General features: G+C 44.8%; 2 protein-coding genes and 2 non-coding genes across 4 annotated transcripts; 3 read left to right on the forward strand and 1 right to left on the reverse strand.

The window, feature by feature from the left end:
* The first annotated feature begins 293 nt into the window (after positions 1-293).
* Positions 294-1,232, forward strand: LOC122191513 (olfactory receptor 5A2-like). The gene has a single exon (XM_042891795.1). The coding sequence runs from the start codon at positions 294-296 to the stop codon at positions 1,230-1,232; it is 939 nt and encodes a 312-aa protein (XP_042747729.1).
* A 6,488-nt stretch (positions 1,233-7,720) lies between these two features.
* LOC122191512 (olfactory receptor 10A2-like) lies at positions 7,721-9,161 on the forward strand. Its single transcript, XM_042891794.1, has one exon. It carries the CDS (start codon positions 8,014-8,016, stop codon positions 9,016-9,018), a length of 1,005 nt encoding a protein of 334 aa, XP_042747728.1. The 5' UTR covers positions 7,721-8,013; the 3' UTR covers positions 9,019-9,161.
* A 3,680-nt stretch (positions 9,162-12,841) lies between these two features.
* TRNAI-AAU lies at positions 12,842-12,915 on the forward strand. Its single transcript has one exon. It is a non-coding gene; the product is annotated as a tRNA-Ile (tRNA).
* Positions 12,916-13,081: 166 nt separating this feature from the next.
* TRNAM-CAU lies at positions 13,082-13,153 on the reverse strand. The gene has a single exon. It is a non-coding gene; the product is annotated as a tRNA-Met (tRNA).
* Positions 13,154-19,740: the final 6,587 nt, after the last annotated feature.

Here is a 19,740-nt window from a genome sequence, read left to right on the forward strand (position 1 = left end):
TTTCCCAAATCTCTCCCCCATCCCACTGGGAAGTGGGGGAGTGAGTGAATGAGTGTGTGCTGCTGAGCCACCCGCCAGGTTAAACCACAGCGCATGAAAGTGCATACAAAGCAAAAGCGTGTCACTGAATTCCTCCATACAGAAAAAAAATTATCTATTGACATTCATCAATGCTTGCTGAACATTTACGGAGATCAAACAGTGGATGTGATCACAATGAGGCAGTGAGTGGTGCATTTCAGCAGCAGCAACGCAGCATGCAGAATTGCCTTTGTCATCACTAAAAAAAAGTTATGTCAAAACAAGAATGGAAAAACAAAACGGTTGTTACAGAGTTTATTCTCCTTGGATTTGGAAATGGCCCTGAGCTGGATTATCTTCTCTTCCTAATGTTCCTGACAACCTATATTATGACCATAACAGGGAACACCTTCATCATTGCACTGGTGGTGGCTAATCAGTCTCTTCACATCCCAATGTACTTCTTCCTGGGCAATTTGGCTTGCTTAGATATCTGCTACAGCTCAAACATCTTGCCAAGAATGTTGCTCAGTTATCTGAGTGGAGACAGAAGAATATCAGTTGTCGGATGTTTTACACAGTACTATTTCTTGGCAGCTGCAGAATGTTATCTCCTAGCAGTGATGTCTTATGACAGGTACCTAGCAGTGTGCAAACCCTTGCTCTATTTATTCCTTAGGAACCACAAGCTCTGTCTCCAGCTAGGTGCTGCATCTTGGATAAGTGGTTTTCTGTCTAATTCTATATTAACATTCCTGATCTCAAACTTAGATTTCTGTGGCCCTAATGAAATTGAACATTTCTTCTGTGACTCCTTTCCAATGATGAAACTATCCTGCAGTGACACTCACATGGTGGGACTTGTCACTTCTTTTGTGGCAGGTGGATGCTCCCTGCCTCCGTTTCTCTTGACTTTCTCATCCTATCTCTACATCATTATTACAGTCATGAGAATTCCTTCTTCCACTGGAAGGAAAAAGGCCTTTTCCACCTGTTCTTCACATCTTATTGTGGTGTTACTTTTTTACTGGTCAATATTAGCTGTCTATGTCCTTCCTCATCACGGTATTCAAATATCTCTGAACAAAGTCTTCTCTATGTTTTATACTATTCTCACTCCCCTGGTCAATCCTCTTATTTATAGCCTGAGAAATGAAGAAGTAAAGAAAACTCTGCAAAAAAAGACAAGTACACTACTGGGTTTCAGATAGTTGATTTGTACTTCAAAAATAAAATGAAATAGTCCTTGATGATTTAAAGGTCCAGATAAAACTTCATGGCATATGGATAAAGCTAATTTTTAGTACAACTTGAGAATACGACATTGTACATAGAAAGAATAAATAAGGAGAAATACAAAATGTGTGGACAGTCTTGCTATCAATTTGGGGTGAGAGGTAGTACCGAGAAAGAATGTGTAGTGAACTCTGTAAAGTAAGCAAAATAAAGCCATGAATTAATGTATTATTGCACTTAGTATCTTCTTGCCTAACTATCTTTTTTTGATCTCTTTACAGCTGAAATTCAGAATAAATTGAAACTCAGCTTATAGTGGATAAACCAGTTCTTTACTAATGTTATGTTTTAGATTACTTTTAGTTTTTTCATCTGTCTTGTAGATGTTAACAACCCAGGTAGTTATCTAGACTCTCTCATCTACAAATAAAGAAAGTGAGAAAATTTGAGTGTAGTTTGTTTGATCCGTTTTGTATGCCTGGTTTTGGTTTATATAAAACATCAGGGTTTGTAACTCAAGAACTCTGTCACATTTATTTGTCAAATAGTGTATATTTAAAATAGGTCAGATCACCAGGCCTGACAGGATTGGTATGAGTGGACTGGATACCAGCTACTGGAGTCAGATCAGAGTGTAGGAAGCTCCAGCCTATGATGCCCACTACTTAAGTGGACTTCCCTACTCCTGTCCACTAGGGCAGGAAAGGTATGTGCTTCCAAAGCAGCTGTTGGGGGCAGCAGCACAAATGAGGCAAGTGTGGGGCTGAAACCAGTGGCTGAAGCTGAGCTGTGGGTCACACCCCTTGTGCATGGTGCTAGCTGCTGGGGGGCAAGTGTCTGTATCTTCTCCTGTCTGATATGCAAAGAATGCATGTGTGTATTCAGTAGCAAAACTTTAAACTGGAATAGCCAGCAAAGCATACAGTAGAATCATAGAATTACTCAGATTGGAAAGGATGTTAAATATCATCGAGTCCAATCACAACCTCACCATACTACCCTAACTCTAACAACCCTCCACTAAATCAGTCCCCGAGCACCACATCCAAACGGTTTTTAAACACATCCAGGGATGGTGAGGAGCCTATTCCAGTGCTTACCAACCCTTTCTGTAAAGAAGTTTTTCCTAATATTCAACCTAAACCTCCTAAACTTCAGGCCATTTCCCCTCGTCCTGTCATCTATTGCCAGTGAGAAGTGAACAACCCCACTCTTACTGCAATCACCTTTCAGATATTGGAAGAGAGCAATCAGGTCTCCCCTCAGCCTCCTCTTCCCCAAACTAAATACTCCCAGTTCCTCACAGGCCATGTTCTCCAAGCCCTTCACCAGCCTTGTTGCCCTTCTTTGGACCTGCTCCAGCACCTCCACATCCTTTCTGTACTGAGGTGCCCAAAACTGAACGCAGCACCCGAGGTGAGGCCTCACCAGTGCAGTGCAGGGCAGGATGACTTCCCTGGTCCTGCTAACCACACCATTCCTGATACGAGTCAGGATGCCATTGGCCTTCTTGGCCACCCAGGCACACTGCTGGCTCACATTCAGCCAACTGTTCATCAATACACCAAGGTCCCTTTCCATCAGTTTTCCAGCCACTCCTCCCCAAGCCTGTAGGGTTGCCTGGGGTTGTTGTGAGGAAAATGCAGGAGCCGACACTTGGCCCTATTGAAACTCATACTGTTAACTTTGGCCCATCAATCCAGTCTATCCAGGTCACTCTGTAGTGCCTTTCTCCCCTCTGGCAGATCAACACTCCCTTCTGTCTCACTCCAATTTATAGGAGGGAGAGAAGGTTTTTTAATGTCTGTATATGCGGCATGAGATTAAGAAGCAACAGTTCAAATGTTGGTCCAAACAGTTTATTACAAATCTTAGGGAGATGGGAAGGGGAGGACGGACACTATTATGAATTAGAGTAATGGGGAAGGGAAGGAGGGCGATAGGAAAGATAGGAAAGAAGAAGAAAGGAGTCTTTATAGGAAGCAAGAGGGAGATAGTCACCACCATGGGTCCAGCATGGTTTGTAGTTCAGTCATTGATCTTCAGTAGTGGTGACCTGTTGGGCGTAGTTGTTCGGTTGACAACAATGGTGCCCACAGCAATGATGGCCCCTTTTCAATGGTAGTACCAACTTATTTAAGTCCAAAATGGTCGAGTCAGCTCTCTTTGGAGTGACAGCTCAAATCCAAAGTGTTTTCATCAGCTCTCCTTGGAGTGGCAGCTTCTGAGTCTGGGATCTCAGCAGAAACTCCTTTGTTCCTGGGCCTTGCCAGTAGATAAGAGGGAGCAGGGATGCCCACCTGCAGCCTGTTTTTCACAGGACACGATGGTATCATTCCCCAATTTTCCCATACCAAGCTGGAGCTATTTAGTCGCAGGCCAGATCTTCCGCCACTAAACACTCATGAGCATTCTTCCAGAGGCAAGCAGCTCTGGAGGAAGGTGCTTTCAAATGTCCACAAAGTGATGTTGATTGTCACATGGTAGCACCAATCACTTCCCTCCCCAGTAAATCAATCAGAGTCTTATCAAAAGAAATACCTCAGGAAGCAAGCTTTGAGCCAAAAAACAAGGAAGGATTCTCACACCTCCCAGCTTGGTGGTGTCCGCAAACTTACTGAGGGTGCACTCAATCCCCTCATCAAGATCATTGATAAAGATGTTGAATAGAAGCAGCCCCAGCACTGAGCCCTGGGGCACACCACTTGTGACTGGTTGCCAACTGAATTTAACTCCACTGACCACAACTCTTTGGGCCCGGCCATCCAGCCAGTGTTTCACCCAGCAGAGCATCCATCCATCCAAACTGTGGGCAGCCAGTTTCTCTGTGAGGATGCTGGGGGGGGGACAGTGTCAAAGGCTTTACTGAAGTCCAGGTTGACCACATCAACAGCTTTACCTTCATCCATTAAGCGAGTCACCTTGTCATAGAATGAAATCAGGTTTGTCAGACAGGATCTACCATTGGTAAGCCCATGCTGACTGGGCCTGGTCCCCTGGTTGACCCTTAACCAGTCCACAATGGCTCTCGAGATTATCCATTCCATAACCTCCCCCGGCACCAAGGTGAGACTGAAAGGTCCGTAGCTACCAAGATCATCTTTCCAGCCCTTTTTGAAGATGGGCGTCACATTTGCCAGTCTCCAGTCCACCGGTAGCCAGGAGTGTTGTAGGATGATGGAGAGTGGCTTGGCAACTGCATCCACCAACTCCCTCAGCACCCCACGGTGCAACCCATCTGGGCCCATGGACTTGTGAGTGTCCAGCTTTCAGAGTAGGTCCAAACCAATCCTTCATGGATTATGCAGGGCGTATTCTGATCCCCATCCCTATCTACCAGTATAAGAGGCTTTGTGCCCAGGGAGTAACAAGTTTTACTATTAAAGAATGAGGCAAAGAAGGAATTAAGTTCCTCAGCCTTATCCTGAGGTCACTATGTTGCCCTCAGAATCCAACAAGGGATGGATCTCTCCCTGACCCTCCTCTTACCGTTGATGTATTTTTAGAAATATTTGTTGTTGTCCTTCACCTTGGTGGCTAAGTTCAGTTCTAGCTGGGCTTTGGCTTTTCTAATTTTCTCCCTGGAAAAGATGAAGCTAGACCAGCCAGCAAGTATCTGGGGCCTTGGGTCTGAGCAGAAGTGAAATTCAAGCTGATCTGGTCAGTGAGTAGTTGACCCATGCAGTGTACCCGCTTCACAGGGTCTGGGATCCAGTTGGGGTGCTGAGCAGAGAGAAGGGCCATGGAGGTACTCCAGGATCTGGCAGGGAGTGCTGGATGGACAAAGGGGCCGTGCACCTTGAAGTATATGTGAATGTCTGTGCTTGTGAACCTAGAGAGTGCTGTGTGTGTGTCTTCACTAGTGAACTTCTACTGCCACTAGCCAGAGAGGAGGAAATGTCTGCATTTACATAAGTCCTCCGTGTGAGTGTTGTTGAAGGCAGCCCTTGTTCAGGGCAGCCTTTCTGGCTAGTCGTGTCAGTGTCCTCTCTGCATCTCTGTCAGCCTGTATGACACATGCTCAACTTTGCTGTCAGTTGAATATTCAAAGGGGAAGTGGCACTCACATCCCCCAGCTTGGGCAGAGCCTGGTCCTCGGTCACCAGGCCAGGTCTTATCTGCTGGACAGGAGCAGTTCTGGGCCAGAACTGAGGCGGCCACACTTGCATCACTCTTTACCTCTCCTAACAAACTTCATTATTTCTATTCATTAAAAAAAAAAAAAACACCCACTCACAACTTTCACTAAATTATGTGGTTCACAGTCTACTTCAATACCAGGGGAGATGTTCTGTCTTTTGAGTATACTCGGTAATGAATCCAGAGAGGAGTTCAGATCTCAGAAAGCAATGCAAGATGCCATTCAGAACAGCCAAACCTCTCCTTCTCTACAGGATCCAACACAAAACTATTAACAGATCTGATAAGTTGCCCAAAAGGCAAGAAGGTATCCTAACATCTGAAATCATATCATAAGCTCCAGATGACTTCTCAAAAAAATTGAGGTATACTAGTATTTCCTAGTCTTTTTGGTAACAAAAACTGTCAAGAAATTTTTTACTAGTGTAGATGACTCAAGAAAGAACAGTTTACATTTTAAAGGACAGAACAGTATGCATCTGAATACTGTATACAAATGTCTGCAATGCATACACTAATGACTGAGCAATATTTACTATTTTATTTATATTACTAAATCATTTCTATATATTACTAATATATATATTATCTATTAGTAAGATTTTACTTTGAGATGGAAGCGAATCAAGTACACCTGGCAATTAGCATATTTTAAATTACTTCTGAAAGATAAACAAAATAACGTCTGAGTGTTCTTGTTCCTCTTCACAGATTATAAAGGAAATTCAAATGGGTATCTCAGCTGCTGATTAGTCATATGGATGTTTGCAGAAATAATACAAAAGCTTTTCTCAGTCTCTCAGATAGTGAGTGTGGTGGTGATGAGCGGCCACAGGGGAGAGTGATGGATGGCATTCAACAATTCTTGACACAGTAGCCACATGGCCAAAATGGGAGGATAGAAGCTGGATAAGAAAACTAACAGGTGAGTGAAAAAACTGCCTGGACCATCAAGCTTTCACAGGTAGATTCAACAACCTAGCCTAGATGCTATCTGGCTGTGAGAAGCATTCTTCATGGGTTGATTTGGAGTAGTGCTGCTTCCCATCTCCTTCAGTGACTGGGAAGATGTGATGGAGAACATCTTCAGGAGTTTCCGTATTATAAAAACTGGAGGATAGGGGATAGGCCATATGCAGGAACTTTATGAAGCTAGAGCAAGAACAAATGCCAAGTGGTGGAAGAGGTGAATCAGATTGGCATTGACAGACTGGGGAATAGCTCTTCAGAAAGTAATGTGGAAGTCCCAGTCTATGGCAAGCTGAGCATGAGCCTACAGGGTGTCCCTGCAGAGAATAACCTTTTCAGCAGCGGTTCTAGCAAGACCCAAACAGCTGTTCAAGGGAAGCCCCTCATTTCCTTCTGCTTTTCACTTATGAGAGCACCCATGGAGAAAGGTATCGCATTCTGGAGTCCCTCCATACATAAAATTCTATATTAAATGGAAAAGAGTTCAGAATAGGGCCACTAAGGGCCACTAAGATGATCAGAGAAATTACCACTCAAGATGGTAGTATCCTGAAAGGGGTTGTGTTGTATAAGAAAGCAGATTTCATTTGACTGTGAAGATACATAAGGTCAGTCAGCACTGATGATCAAAGCTGATGGTGCAACTTGTCAGGTATAATCTTCCTCAGCTAATATTGCTTTCTGCAATTCAGAGAGCTCTGTGTGTGTCAGCAATTCAGAGAGCTGTACCTTTCTGTGCTAATAAATAGAGATTAATAGACATTCCCAGATAGTGATTCCAATGAAAATTATTAGATTCGGTGAGAAATACAATATAGGTTTCTGACTTACTTTTCCAGCTGGTGCAAATGAGAAGGTGCTTCAGATTTCTATCTCGAATGTGGCCATATACTTTCAGATAGCTAGATACAGGCTGGTAGGTTGCTGATGATCTAAAAGAGGAACATTTCTTACAATACTGAATTTATTAAAAAATGTCCAGTGGAGTTGAATAAAGAGTGATGCTAGGGTTAAAATAAATAAGTAAATAAGCAGGTCATTGTTTTGTGTGTTAGCAATGGTGATGGCAAATAATAACATGAGCATTCTATCCATTCTTCAAGCTATCAAAACTTTGTCGGTACACTCAACAATTTTATTTGCCCTTGTTTATTTGAAATATATGTATGCATATATACATGCTTATGTGTGAGAACAGGGAAAAATAGTTTTTCAAAAACCAAAAAATTTAAAGCAGAGAATTTAATTAGATTGCAGGTCAGTAAGAAATAAACTCTTATTTCACACACTGAAAATAAAATACACTAATTGCTGACAAAATTACATTTGAGAAAATACTAGTAGAACTAAAATGTAAAGTGGGTGAGGCAATATTTTATCTTAATTTAAAAGGAAAGTAGGCAAACATTAAGGAAAATCCTAGCTTTTCTGCACTTCAGCTCACTGTTTTTCTTGTAACCTTGTTTTCATGACAAGTTGCTTTTCTAGTGTACCTCTCAAAATGTTATTTGCCCATTTATAGTTGTTTCTCCCACTTAATACTGGAATTGATTTCAGAGAAGCTCACTGCTTTGTATTCATCCCCAGAAAGAGTTTTCTTCTTCATATCTTTCTCACTGGCTGATACAGGCTGGGTTCCTGTTTCACATGGAAGCTGATGAAGAGCAAGGGCTCAAAAACCAGACGTACTTCACCCTGCAGGGGTTCTCCTACCTCGCCTCTCTTCAGGTTCTTCTCTTTGAGGGAATCCTCCTCATGTTCCTAATCACAATGACAGGGAACTTGCTCATAATTTTAGTCGCAACTGCTGACCCTGCCTTACACACCCCGATGTACTATTTTCTCAAAAACCTGGCCTTGATTGAAATTTGCTTTACATTAAACATAGTGCCCAAGATGCTTACGGATTTGTTGTTGGAGAGAAAGATCATCTCCTTTTCTGCCTGCGCCCTGCAACTTTACTTTGCTGTATTCTTTGTCACTTCCGAGTGCTTCCTCTTGAGTGCCATGGCGTATGACAGATACGTGGCTATTTGCCATCCCTTGCACTACACCACCAGAATGAACAGGCGAGTATGTTTTCATATGGTCACAGCATGCTGGCTTGCTGGTATGCCAATTTCCGCAGGACTCACTGGCTGGCTGTTTAGCTATTCCTTTTGTGGTTCTAGGGAGATTGAGCACTTCTTTTGTGATATTGCTCCTGTTCTAGATTTGGTCTGTTCAGACACATACTTATTTGAGCTTCTTGTGTTCGTCGCTACTGTTACAATTGTTCTTATCCCATTTATCTTGATAACAGCCTCTTACATCCAAATAATCCATTCCATCCTCCAAATGCCATCTTCTGAAGGAAGACACAAAGCTTTCTTCACCTGCTTTGCTCACCTGGTGGTGGTGATGCTGTTCTACTGCACAACTGGCTTGATACATTTAAAGCCAAGGTCCAGATTCTTGGCAAAGAGCAGGAAACTGGTGGCTCTTTCTTATACAGTAGTAACTCCTATGCTGAACCCAATCATCTACAGCTTACGAAAGAAAGAAGTAAAGCATGCTCTAAGGAAGACATTTGGAAGGAGACAGTTCAGCAAGATGCCTCTGCCCAGAGGGTTTCACTTATTTTCAAAAAGTTGCTCATGCTTTAAAGGTTAAAACAGGAGAATTAATGCTTTCCTCAAAGTCTGGACACTTCTCAAAGTTTGGACATTTTTACCTCTTACTGGAAAATACTGAGAAATGTATATCATCTATGTACTGAATAAATATGTTTCATGAAACCATCCATGAAAATATTACAGAAACTACGGAAATGAGCCACAAAGTCAGTGTATTAATTGTGATATGCTAAAGCCTTTTTTCTTCTTCTACACACTGGTTTGCCTTCAAGCTAGTACAAAATAAATCACTGTCATAAGAATGCTTGACTCCAACATTCATAAACCTAACATGTAGCAAAATTCCTGCTAAGTCAGAAAACAAAATTGTGCAGTTTCAGGAAGAAGATGCCAACAGATGGCTTGCATAGCAATGTGACTTATTCCAGAGAAACCATTCCTTCCACTAGACAATAAACATGAACCAGATAAATTCAGCTGAATAGGTAGTTGGATGGAATTCAGTTCAAGATTATGACACCTGACTGTAGGTACCTATAGGTAAGTCAGCACCTCTATCTTCATCACAGTCAGTGACAATCTACTCAATTTGATTATCAGCATTTCAGTTCATTTGGTTGAACTGAAGTTGAGAGGAGCTTGATTTGGTGGCTTGAAGATAGATCTAGCGTTTCTATAAAAGTCCTACTTTGTCCTGTTTTGGTTCCAATGTAAAAAGATGTGAGCTTCCCATAAGCCCGGGCTCTGGGCAGCCTGGTCTGCTGGCTGGTGACTGCCAATGGCAGAGGGGTTTAAACTAGATGATCTTTGAGGTCCTTTTCAATCCAGACCATTCTATGATTCTATGACACGGCATAGATGTGAGGATGTCAGCATACGACTTGCCTGTGTGACAAAATATTGGGAGAGCACCCTGGCAAAGTGGTGGGTGAAATATATAGTGGGCAGAGCTTAGATTCTGCACTTGAGGCAAGAACTGTGGCTTCCCAAGGACTTGTAGAGGACCATATCTCACAGGAGTTCTACAGCTCTGCCTGACACTACCAGAGAGATGAAGGATTGCTGTCAGTGGACAGTTGATCTGGAAACAGTAATTTATACCTCTTTTGTGCATCCCTCCCTCCATGTTGTCTGGCCTCGACAGTGTGAGAATCAAGGACCAGAGCAAGTACTAGGAAATGCTTGAGACTGAACAAAGCAAGCAAGCTCAGGAGAACAGAAATCCTCTTTTGAGGTGTATGCATAGGTAAACATGCATCAGGAAGTGTTTCACAGAACACTGTTTCCACTAAATTGGAGAGAGTAGAATTTGAAGAGTGGATTGTTTGGTGGATAAGAAATTGGCTGGACACTTGTGTCCAGAGAGCTGTGGTCAACAGCCCACATCCAGGTCTAGAGTCCATATTGAGACTGGTAATACTTAATATCATTAACAATGAAGCAGACAGGGGGAGCAGGTGCACTCTCATGCATGTTTGCATACAGCTCCAAGCTGAGTGGTGTAGCTGATATAACAAAAGAAAGGGATGCATCCAAAGGGGTTGTGCACTCTGGAGAAGTGGACTCACATAAAATCTCACAGAGCTTAACAGAGCCAAGTGTGAGGTGCACACATCAGCACAGACTGAGGAATGAACACGCTGAGAACAGAGAAGGACCTGTGGGTTCTTGTGGATGAAAACTTGTACATGAGTCAGCAGTAAACACCTGCAGCCCAGAAGGCCAATTCTATCCTGAGCAGCATGAAAACAAGCATGGCCAGCAGGGCAAGGGAAACAATTGTCGCCATCTACTCTGCTCTCAAGAAATCCCTCCTTGCAGTACTGCAACCATGCCTGGAGCCCTCAGCACAGTCATGGGAAAGACATAGGTTTATTTGTGTAGGTTCAGTAGAGGGCATGAAGGATGATCAGATGGCTGGAGCATCTCTCCTGCAAGGAAAGACTAAGGGTGTTGAGCATATTCATCATGTAGAAGGCTCTGAGAGGACTTCATTGTGGCCTTTTAATACCTAAAGAGGGCTATAAGAAAGATGGAGAGTCTTTTTATAAGACCATGTAGTGATAGGACAAGAGGTAACACATTTTTAAGCTGAAAGAGGGTAGATTAATATTAGATACTAGGAAGAAATTCTTTGCTGTGGTGAGTGGTGAGGTGCTTGAACAGTCTGGCTGGAGAAGCTGTGGGTACCCCATCCCTAGAAACATTCAAGGCCTGGTTGGATTGAGTTTTAGGCGACTGTACCTAGTGGGAGGTGATCCTGCCCAGGGTTGGAACTAGATTATCTTTAAAGGCCCCTCAGAGACTAAACCATTATATGATTCTACACATTTTTCTCTGTGCTGAACAGCCATTACCTTTGAGAGGCAAGAAGAGGAGATTGATTAGCCAGAACATCTGTTTATCACCCTCAGTAAGCTTGCATAAGACACCAAGTTGGGAGGTGGTGTCAAATCTGCCTGAGGGTGGGGAGGCCCTTCAGAGGGATCTGGATAAGCTGGATCTCTGGGCTGAGGTGAATGGGATGAGGTTCAACAAGGCTAAGTGCTGGGTCCTGCACTTTGGACACAACAACGACAGCATTGTAGGCTTGGGGCTGAGTGGCTGGATGAGCATGAAGAAGAGAAGGACCTGGAGGTGTTGGTTGATGCTCAGCTGAACGTGAGCCCACAGTGTGCCCAGGTGGCCAAGAAGGCCAACGGCATCCTGGCCTGCATTAGAAATGATGCAGCCAGCAGGAGCAGGGAGGTGATCATCCCCTGTACTCAGCTCTGTTGAGGCTGTATCTCGAATGGTGTATTCAGTTTTGGGCCCCTCACTACAAAAAAGACATTGAGGCCCTGGATCGTGTCCAGAGAAGGGCAACAAAGCTGGTGAGGGGTCTGGAACACAAGTTTTATGAGGAGTGGCTGGGATTGTTCGATCTGGAGAAGAGGAGACCTCATTGCACTCTACAACTTCCTGAAGGGAGGTCATGATGAGGAGGGGTTTGGACTCTTCTCCCTGGCAACAAACAGGACCCGAGGAAATGGCCGCAAGTTGTATCAGAGGATGTTTAGGTTGGACATAAGGAAGAACTATTTCTCTCAGTGGTCAGGCACTGGAATGGCTGCCCAGGGAGATGGTGGAGTCGCCATCCATGGCAGTGTTCAAGGGGCGTCTGGATGAGGAGCTGCAAGATACAGGTTAGTGCTTGTGGTAGCGATGGTAGTGGGAGGACGGTTGGACTAGATAATCTTGCAGGTCGTTTCCAACAATTTGCAATTCTATGATTCTATCACAGATGTAGCACCAACTCCTAAGAACTCCCCTCCACTTCCCTGCATCCATTTGAAATAGAAATGAAGCCCAGCATAAGGACAACAGCCCCCGAATTTTTGAGAAACTTGTGTAAAAATGCCTGTCTCCATTCTTTAACATTCTGCACAACTATCTATTTTCCTGAGCTCCCACACAAAGGCAAATGAATTCAATAGCAGAATGGCAGCTAACACCAGGATGGCCAAAAACACAGGAGAACATCTCAGATGGGGGTTTCTGCTGATCAGCTTTTGGCAGTATGGCAGATAACTTTTGTTCTAGTCCCTAGGAGTTCAAAGCCCTCACACGCAGCAGATGGGAAAGTCATATAATACGCAGCATAGGAGTACTTTGCTGCAGCATCTCCCATCTCATGAGGACATCTGCCGGGCTGGGCAGGGCTGTGAGGCAGGGCCATGGGTGAGAGCGTAACCACGGAGCGGCTCCCATTAGAACAGCAGAGCGGTACAGCAGAAGCACGCAGGAGGTAAGCCGCCCCCTGCTGGGATGCAGCTTTTCTTCCTATAAGGATGGTTACGAAGGCACTGTGTGCGTGTCAGGGCCGGTTAGCTCAGTTGGTTAGAGCGTGGTGCTAATAACGCCAAGGTCGCGGGTTCGATCCCCGTACGGGCCACAAGTGGAGTTTTTTTTTTTCCCCGCCCCTCGTTTTTCCGTCGCTGCTTAGCCGGCGGACGCGGTCCGCACGGCCACGCACCGGCACCACGCAATCAAGGGCGTGCAGGGAAGAACACGGTGAAGCAGTTCTTTGAACTAAAACTGCGGGGGAGAAAAAAAAGCTATAGCAGAGGATGGCTTCGATCCATCGACCTCTGGGTTATGGGCCCAGCACGCTTCCGCTGCGCCACTCTGCTACGCAGCAAGTGTGTTGCCAACGCCTTATATCTAGGCACTGCTCAGTCCCGCCGTCATTTCTTTATGTATTTTGTATCTGTTGACTGCTTTCTAGGCTACCCAACTCCACCACCTGCTTCATCACAAGCACACACATGAGCACATGCAGCAGGTCTCACAACTGGCCTCAAGACTGCCTTGTCCCCAGAACAGGCCCCTCTGATCCTCCTAGCACCCAGACTGGGACTGGGCATGGTATTGACTTAGGGTATGTTCAATACTCAGCCCACAAGCCCCTATCCCACTCAACAGCTGACCATGCTCAATGTTCACCACCAAGTGCATATCACAGAATTGTAGGGGTTGGAAGGGACCTCCAGAGATCATCGAGTCCAACCCCCCTGCCAAAGCAGGTTCCCTACAGCAGGTCGCACAGGTAGGCATCCAGGCAGGTCTTGAACATCTCCAGAGAAGAAGACTCCACCACCTCCCTGGGCAGCCTGTTCCAGTGCTCCGTCACCTCACTGTACAGAAGTTCTTGCACACATTTGTGCGGAACTTCCTATGCTGCAGTTTCCAGCCGTTTCCCCTTGTCCTGTCTCCACTCACCACTGAAAAGAGTCCGGCCTCGCCATTCTGCCCCTCACACCTTAGATATAGACCTGGATCAGGTCCTCTGATCAGACCTCTCAGTCTTCTCTTCTCAAGGCTGAACTGACCCAGTTCACTCAGCCTTTCCTCATAGGAGAAGCCCTTCACCATTTTCATGGCCCTCCGCTGGACTCTTTCCAAGAGATCCCTGTCTTTTTTGTACTGGGGAGCCCAGAACTGGACGCAGTGCTCCAGATGAGGCCTCACCAGGGCAGAGTAGAGGGGGAGGATCACCTCCCTCGATCTGCTGGCCATGCTCTTTTTAATGCACCCCAGGATGCGATTGGCCTTTTGGCCACAAGAGCACACTCCTGGCTCATGGCCGACCTGTCGTCCACCAGGACACCCAGGTCCCTCTCTGCAGAGCTCCTCTCCAGCAGCTCATCCCCCAACCTGTACCGGTGCATGCAATTATTCCTCCCCAGATGCAAGACTCCACACTTGCTTTTGTTAAATCTCATCCGTTTTTTTTTTGTGCCCATCTCTCCAGCCTGTCCAGGTCTTGCTGAAAGGCAGCACTGCCTTCAGGCTGTCAGCCAATCCTCCCAACTTGGTATCATCAGCAAACTTGCTGAGGGTGGCAACTATCCCCTCATCAAGGTCGCTGATGAAGATGTTGAAAAATGGACACCACCACCCCTCAGCAGTGATCCTCCTCAGTCCAAGAGATGATCTGAAGAGCCACTTCCATTGACCATCATGACGGGTGCCCCTGGGGCAGGCACGAGTACATCCAACTAGGCAGTTTGCTGGCACTGTGATGATTCCTGGTGTCCACTTGCTTATCCTTGTTCCTCCACTTCTCTTCAGTCTTGGAGATGAGCCTTTAATCATGTCACCAAACACTGCTCTGTGCAAGGGAACCTGCCTGCAACTCACTTAAGGGAAATGCTTCCAAGGGGATTCTTACCTTCCCATACACACACACAGTTCTAAGGAATGCTCCCATTGGGGGGAAGAGAGGAGGGGGAAATCTGCATAGCCTATACCACAGACATCCATTAACATGCCTCCTTGCAGCCTCAGGATTGTGCTTCTCCAAAACACCCCTTCTTTCTGCAACAAGGACAGTCCTGGTCCTCCTTCTTCCCTCAGTGCCACAGTTCTGGGAGAGAAACAGGCAAGAAAGACCAGCCTTAGCTCCTGTCACTACCATCCCCAGCCTTCCTTGCCCTCTCCTTGCTAGTCCATGCACTAGTCCTAGACACTTTTCATCACTCATGTTGTCCTGGCCCTCCTAGCACACCCCACACACCAGATTCAGGATTAAGCATACTAACTAAATACATTATACTTCAGACTGATCCTTTTCTACCAATCTCCTCTGTTCCTTCTTCTGCACCTTTCCCCTGCACACCTCCATGGCTTTGCAGAGCTCTACAGCTTCTTTATCCTACAGTCTGTGCCCCCTTGGTTCACAGTCTCATCTGTTGCAGTGTTTATCCTCCCTGGAAGCGATACCTGTAGCTTGTCAGCTCACCAATCAGTGTGACTGGGAGCTCTGCTTCTTGTGATTTTTTGCCACCTCAAAAATCCTCCATCAGATTACCTGGCAGGAATAAGCATTCCTACATCCTTGCCTGCTCTCATAAATCAGTGTGACTGACCAGACTTGGCTCTCATCAGTGCCTCCCTTTCACATTTAAAAAATGTCCATGACCAAATACCTTTAAAACAGACACTCTCCTGTATACCCTTAAAGTTCTGCAGAGCCAGAACTTTAAGAGAAGTTAAAGTTCTGGCTCTGCAGAGCCAGAGTTAGGCTCTGAGAAAGAGAAGTTAGGAGAAAAATTGGATGCAGTTGCAATAAAGGTTGGACATGGGACCGTGGCTCAAGATGCAGCTTGAGGGAGAGGAAGAGCTGTAAGGCAAGGGTCAGGGATGCAGCTCTAGGTCATTGGAAAGAATCACTCAAGCTTGGAAGCGACTTTGAATATCAACCTTATCTCTTGAGTCCCTCTTCCCTCCTTGATCTTATTCCATGAGGTCTTGGGTTTCTTCAGAGATCCATTTGCAAGGCTTGCTCTCCTAAAGCCTACCACTGCAATCTTGCTTTTTGCCCTGTTGACTCTTTGAACTCCACCACCTTATGACCACTGCAGCCAAAGCCACTTTTAAGTTCCCTATTCCCAGTGAGCTCTTCCCTGCCAACTAGTTGGAAGTCCAGCAGAGTACCTCATGGGCTCTTCTGTACCACGTGGGTCAGAAATTTGTCACTGATGCTCTCCAGGACCGATTAGGCCTTGCTGTGCTGCTGTACAATCAATAAACATTCAGAGGTTAGGCTAAGTAGGATTGTCACAGTGGAAAAATAAATGAAAAATGTTTCATCTACTTCTTAGCTTCTCAGCCTTGTCTACCACTCCCATGCCCTGGACTAGCAATCCAAGACCTCCATATTCAGGTGCAATAGGTTCCAGGTTGACCTTCCTAGCATCATCAGAACTTGTATGGAAAAATAACAGGGAATAATACTTAAAAGAGTCAAACAACCTTTAACAATCTCACCACAACATCCCAGACCTGTGCCCCCACCAAGCAGCACTGTCCTCTAGAAAACAGGGCAAGCCATCCCTCCCCCACAGCAGGGACTGATGGTGCCTCACTTGCTGCAAACATTTGGAAGGGACAGGATATTATTCAGCAAGGTAATAGGGAAAAGAGAGCAGGACAATCTTCTCAGGAAAACAGGCAATCAGGAAAAGACGAGCATCGATCCACAGACTGTGGAAGACACTGCAAAAGCTTGAAAGCAGTAGGTAGGTACAACATAGGACTTATCTTGAGATGCAGAGGGGTAAACAGAACAAATGTAGACACTAAACCAGCTAGAGAGAGGAGGTAGTGAACATGCAAGCAAGAACCAACTCTGTTGTTAGGTACTATTTATTCTCAGGATCATAGAATTGTTTGAGCTGGAAGGCACTCTTTTGAGTCACATCTCCAGTCTGCTCAACCTTCTAGGGACAAAAAGCATCAGTCAGGGTTCCTTCAAAGGAAAAAACAGCAGTACAGTTGCTCTTCTTCCACCAGCAAATTCAACTAGGACAACCATTACATTTGCCTTTCTTAGGCAGCATGATTTTTCAGCTTTTCTTGGGGGCATAGGGGTGGAAATAGGTGCACCTCCTTGCACATAGATCAGAGCAGGACATCCCAGACCTTGTAACGATGAAAAAGCTCATAAGCTATCTCACTTGGATGCCCTTCAAAGTATACTACTGCCAGCTACTGAGTACTTTGCTCCCATTTCTAACTCCCCCTGAAAAGTCCCAGTGTCCATGGACAGACTTTTCATTCCCACAGCTCTTCAACAGAGTATTTCACACTCATACCAACACTAGCAGAATTCCTTAATTATGCAGGGCTGACAGACCAAAATGTCTGTGAAACCTCCATGACTCTCGGAAACATTACCTATCCCTCACCAATAACAGAGGCACTCTGTCCTGAATAGGGAAATGGATTTCATTAACAGCTGCTGAGTTACCAAGGCCACAGCAGGGCACTGTCTGGATATGCTGTGAAGTGATGAATGACAACAGTGAACACTAACAAGTCCACTTAGCTGTTTTAACTGCATGCATGTGCCTTACACTAAGTGATGAAGCTTTTCTCTTCCTTTATCTGGTGTAGCCCTTCTTTAACCTGGCTCATTAGGCAATGAGTTCTGTAACAATAAATGAGTAATCACATTAGCATAATTAGGACTGCTGTACCATCATGCTCACACAAGGGGCCAAAGTGGTTTTCAGGGTAAGATGCTAAAACCCACCTGAGCATACAGTGAAGTGACAAGGTAACCATCAGCTGCAGAGCAAGAAAATAGCCCCATCAGACATCAGAAAATAGCCCCATCAGACAGTCAGGTTTCCAGTGCAAGCTACCATCATTGCAAAGCTCTCCAACAATATACGACCTACTGTGACACTACAGCACTCTTAATGCAGCAACAGATTTTTTCAGCTCATAAAACTAGAATGAATATATTAAACTGAGTCTTAAGGAAGGAGGCAGTGAGAAGCACTGGTTTGTAAATGAGTTACTATGACTCTGCAGCAACTTCAGCCCTGTTTCAGGTACTTCTAAGCATCCAGCATCTTTCTTCATATCAGGAACCTCCACAGAACACCAAGTAGTCTGCACTGACAACATAATTTTTTGGAAATAAGAATAAAAAAAAGAAAACAGCCATAATCCATGAGTTACAAATAATGTTTGCCAGTTTAATAGATACAACATAAACAATTTTACAGGCATGGCTTATATACATCTTCAAGCGTCAAAATTCATCGTTGCCAAGGTCTTAGCTACTGTTGCCTCCACTGTTCTTTCCAGAAGCTCCTGCTTTCTGCAGCCGGCTTGCACTTGGCTGCCGAGGCATCCTCTGTGCAGATCCTTCCCGGCCGCTCCTTTCTACAAGAAGCTGGGTCCCACTGACAGCAGAACTGCTTTTATTTCTCCCTGAAAGAACAAATGCATACATTATGGGTGACGCACAGGGCTGACGCTACAGCATCTAAGCTGCAAGCATTCCTTAAGTAATCATGCAAAAGGCTAATCAGATTAGATGTATTAGATGTTGCAGATGTATTCAGCACCCAACATAGAAAGCAAAATTGTGAAATCAGGGCCACAACAACAAAATGAGTTGCAGTAGGAGCATTAGAAATTCAAGTTTTAATCTACAAAGTAACCTGCCACTTTGTTCTTTAAATACTTGCTTTCATTTGGCATAGGAAGACCAGCACTGCAAACAGCAATTCAAGGACATGAAGAGCATCAAACACCTCAAGTCTGGGATAAGTGAACCGATGTGCCACTGCCCACCTCTTTCTGAAGCCTGTAGTCACAAAATTCGGAGACAAGAAACCCTTCTGCTCACATCACTTGTGACTTGATGAACAAGTTTGGGTTTCCTATCACTGTCTGCAAGTTCCAGGAGCCAGATGCCTCTACGATGAGGTACTCTCAACTTTTCTTACTGTGTTCAGAAGATAAGAGTTGCAATTCCATAGGCACAAGTAACTATCTCTGTCTGCAGTGTAATGTGACAGAAGAGAGAAGCAAATGGCTAGAAAGGTCAAAGTTGAAGACAGCAACGGCCACACAGCCCACCCTGCCAGATTCAGCAAGAGGGGAAAGACTGACAGCCAAAGGTGTGCTGCAAACCAATAGCACAAGGGGGTAAGTGTGGAACACTGATGTTTGCTGACATCAGGGAGAATTACTTCAGATGAGAAGTAATACTTGCATTAGGAAAGATAAAAACAAAAGACCAAAGAAACACAATGCAGAGGGGCTACAAGAGCTGCACAGCTTTTATTAAGGACAGTATGCTCCCAAAAGCATCACTAAACATGAACACAGTAAGGAGGAAACAACACAGGAATCCAATCAGCTGTTTTCCTCTGAGTCTGTGCAGTTACATGCATGTAATGAAAATGGAGAGCAACATTTAAGTCATTGTATCAGAGCAACTTCCTGAATGCCACTAGCTTCTGCACACACAGGACTCTCTGTGGCTACCTGGATCATCCTGGAACATCCTGTGCTACCAAAAAGCACAGACCAGAGGTATACCTGCTTTACTTACCCAACTGCCCCACCTGTTTGGAGTAACTGAGAACAACACTCACATCAATACCACAAGCTAACACCTCACAGTACAGGAAAGACAACTAAGAACTTCCAAACAAAGGGTATGGCCCCTTCTTATCTGTAAAATTTGATGGATTAGAGTAGCAAAAGAAATACATTCACTTATCCCAGCCAAATCAGGTGTTCTACAATGTCTCTTACTGTAAGTCACACTAACGATCTACCAGCAGTTATCAGCCCAAGCCAGCCAACCAGCCTTGCATTTTTTCTTTGTATAGCTCAAGCTTGTAAGCACGTCAGCAGTTTGAGTAATGTGAGTACCATCAATGGAAATAAACAAATTGCACAAAGGCAA

The sequence above is a fragment of the Lagopus leucura genome, unplaced genomic scaffold (assembly GCF_019238085.1).
Source record: "Lagopus leucura isolate 7727_CA_CO unplaced genomic scaffold, USGS_WTPT01 88-0_obj-0_obj, whole genome shotgun sequence".
NCBI lineage: Eukaryota > Metazoa > Chordata > Aves > Galliformes > Phasianidae > Lagopus > Lagopus leucura.

Bases quoted from the DNA above. Each gene is read 5' to 3' on its own strand.
- LOC122191513 (XM_042891795.1), top strand. From the start codon at position 294: ATGTCAAAACAAGAATGGAAAAACAAAACGGTTGTTACAGAGTTTATT.
- LOC122191512 (XM_042891794.1), top strand. From the start codon at position 8,014: ATGGAAGCTGATGAAGAGCAAGGGCTCAAAAACCAGACGTACTTCACC.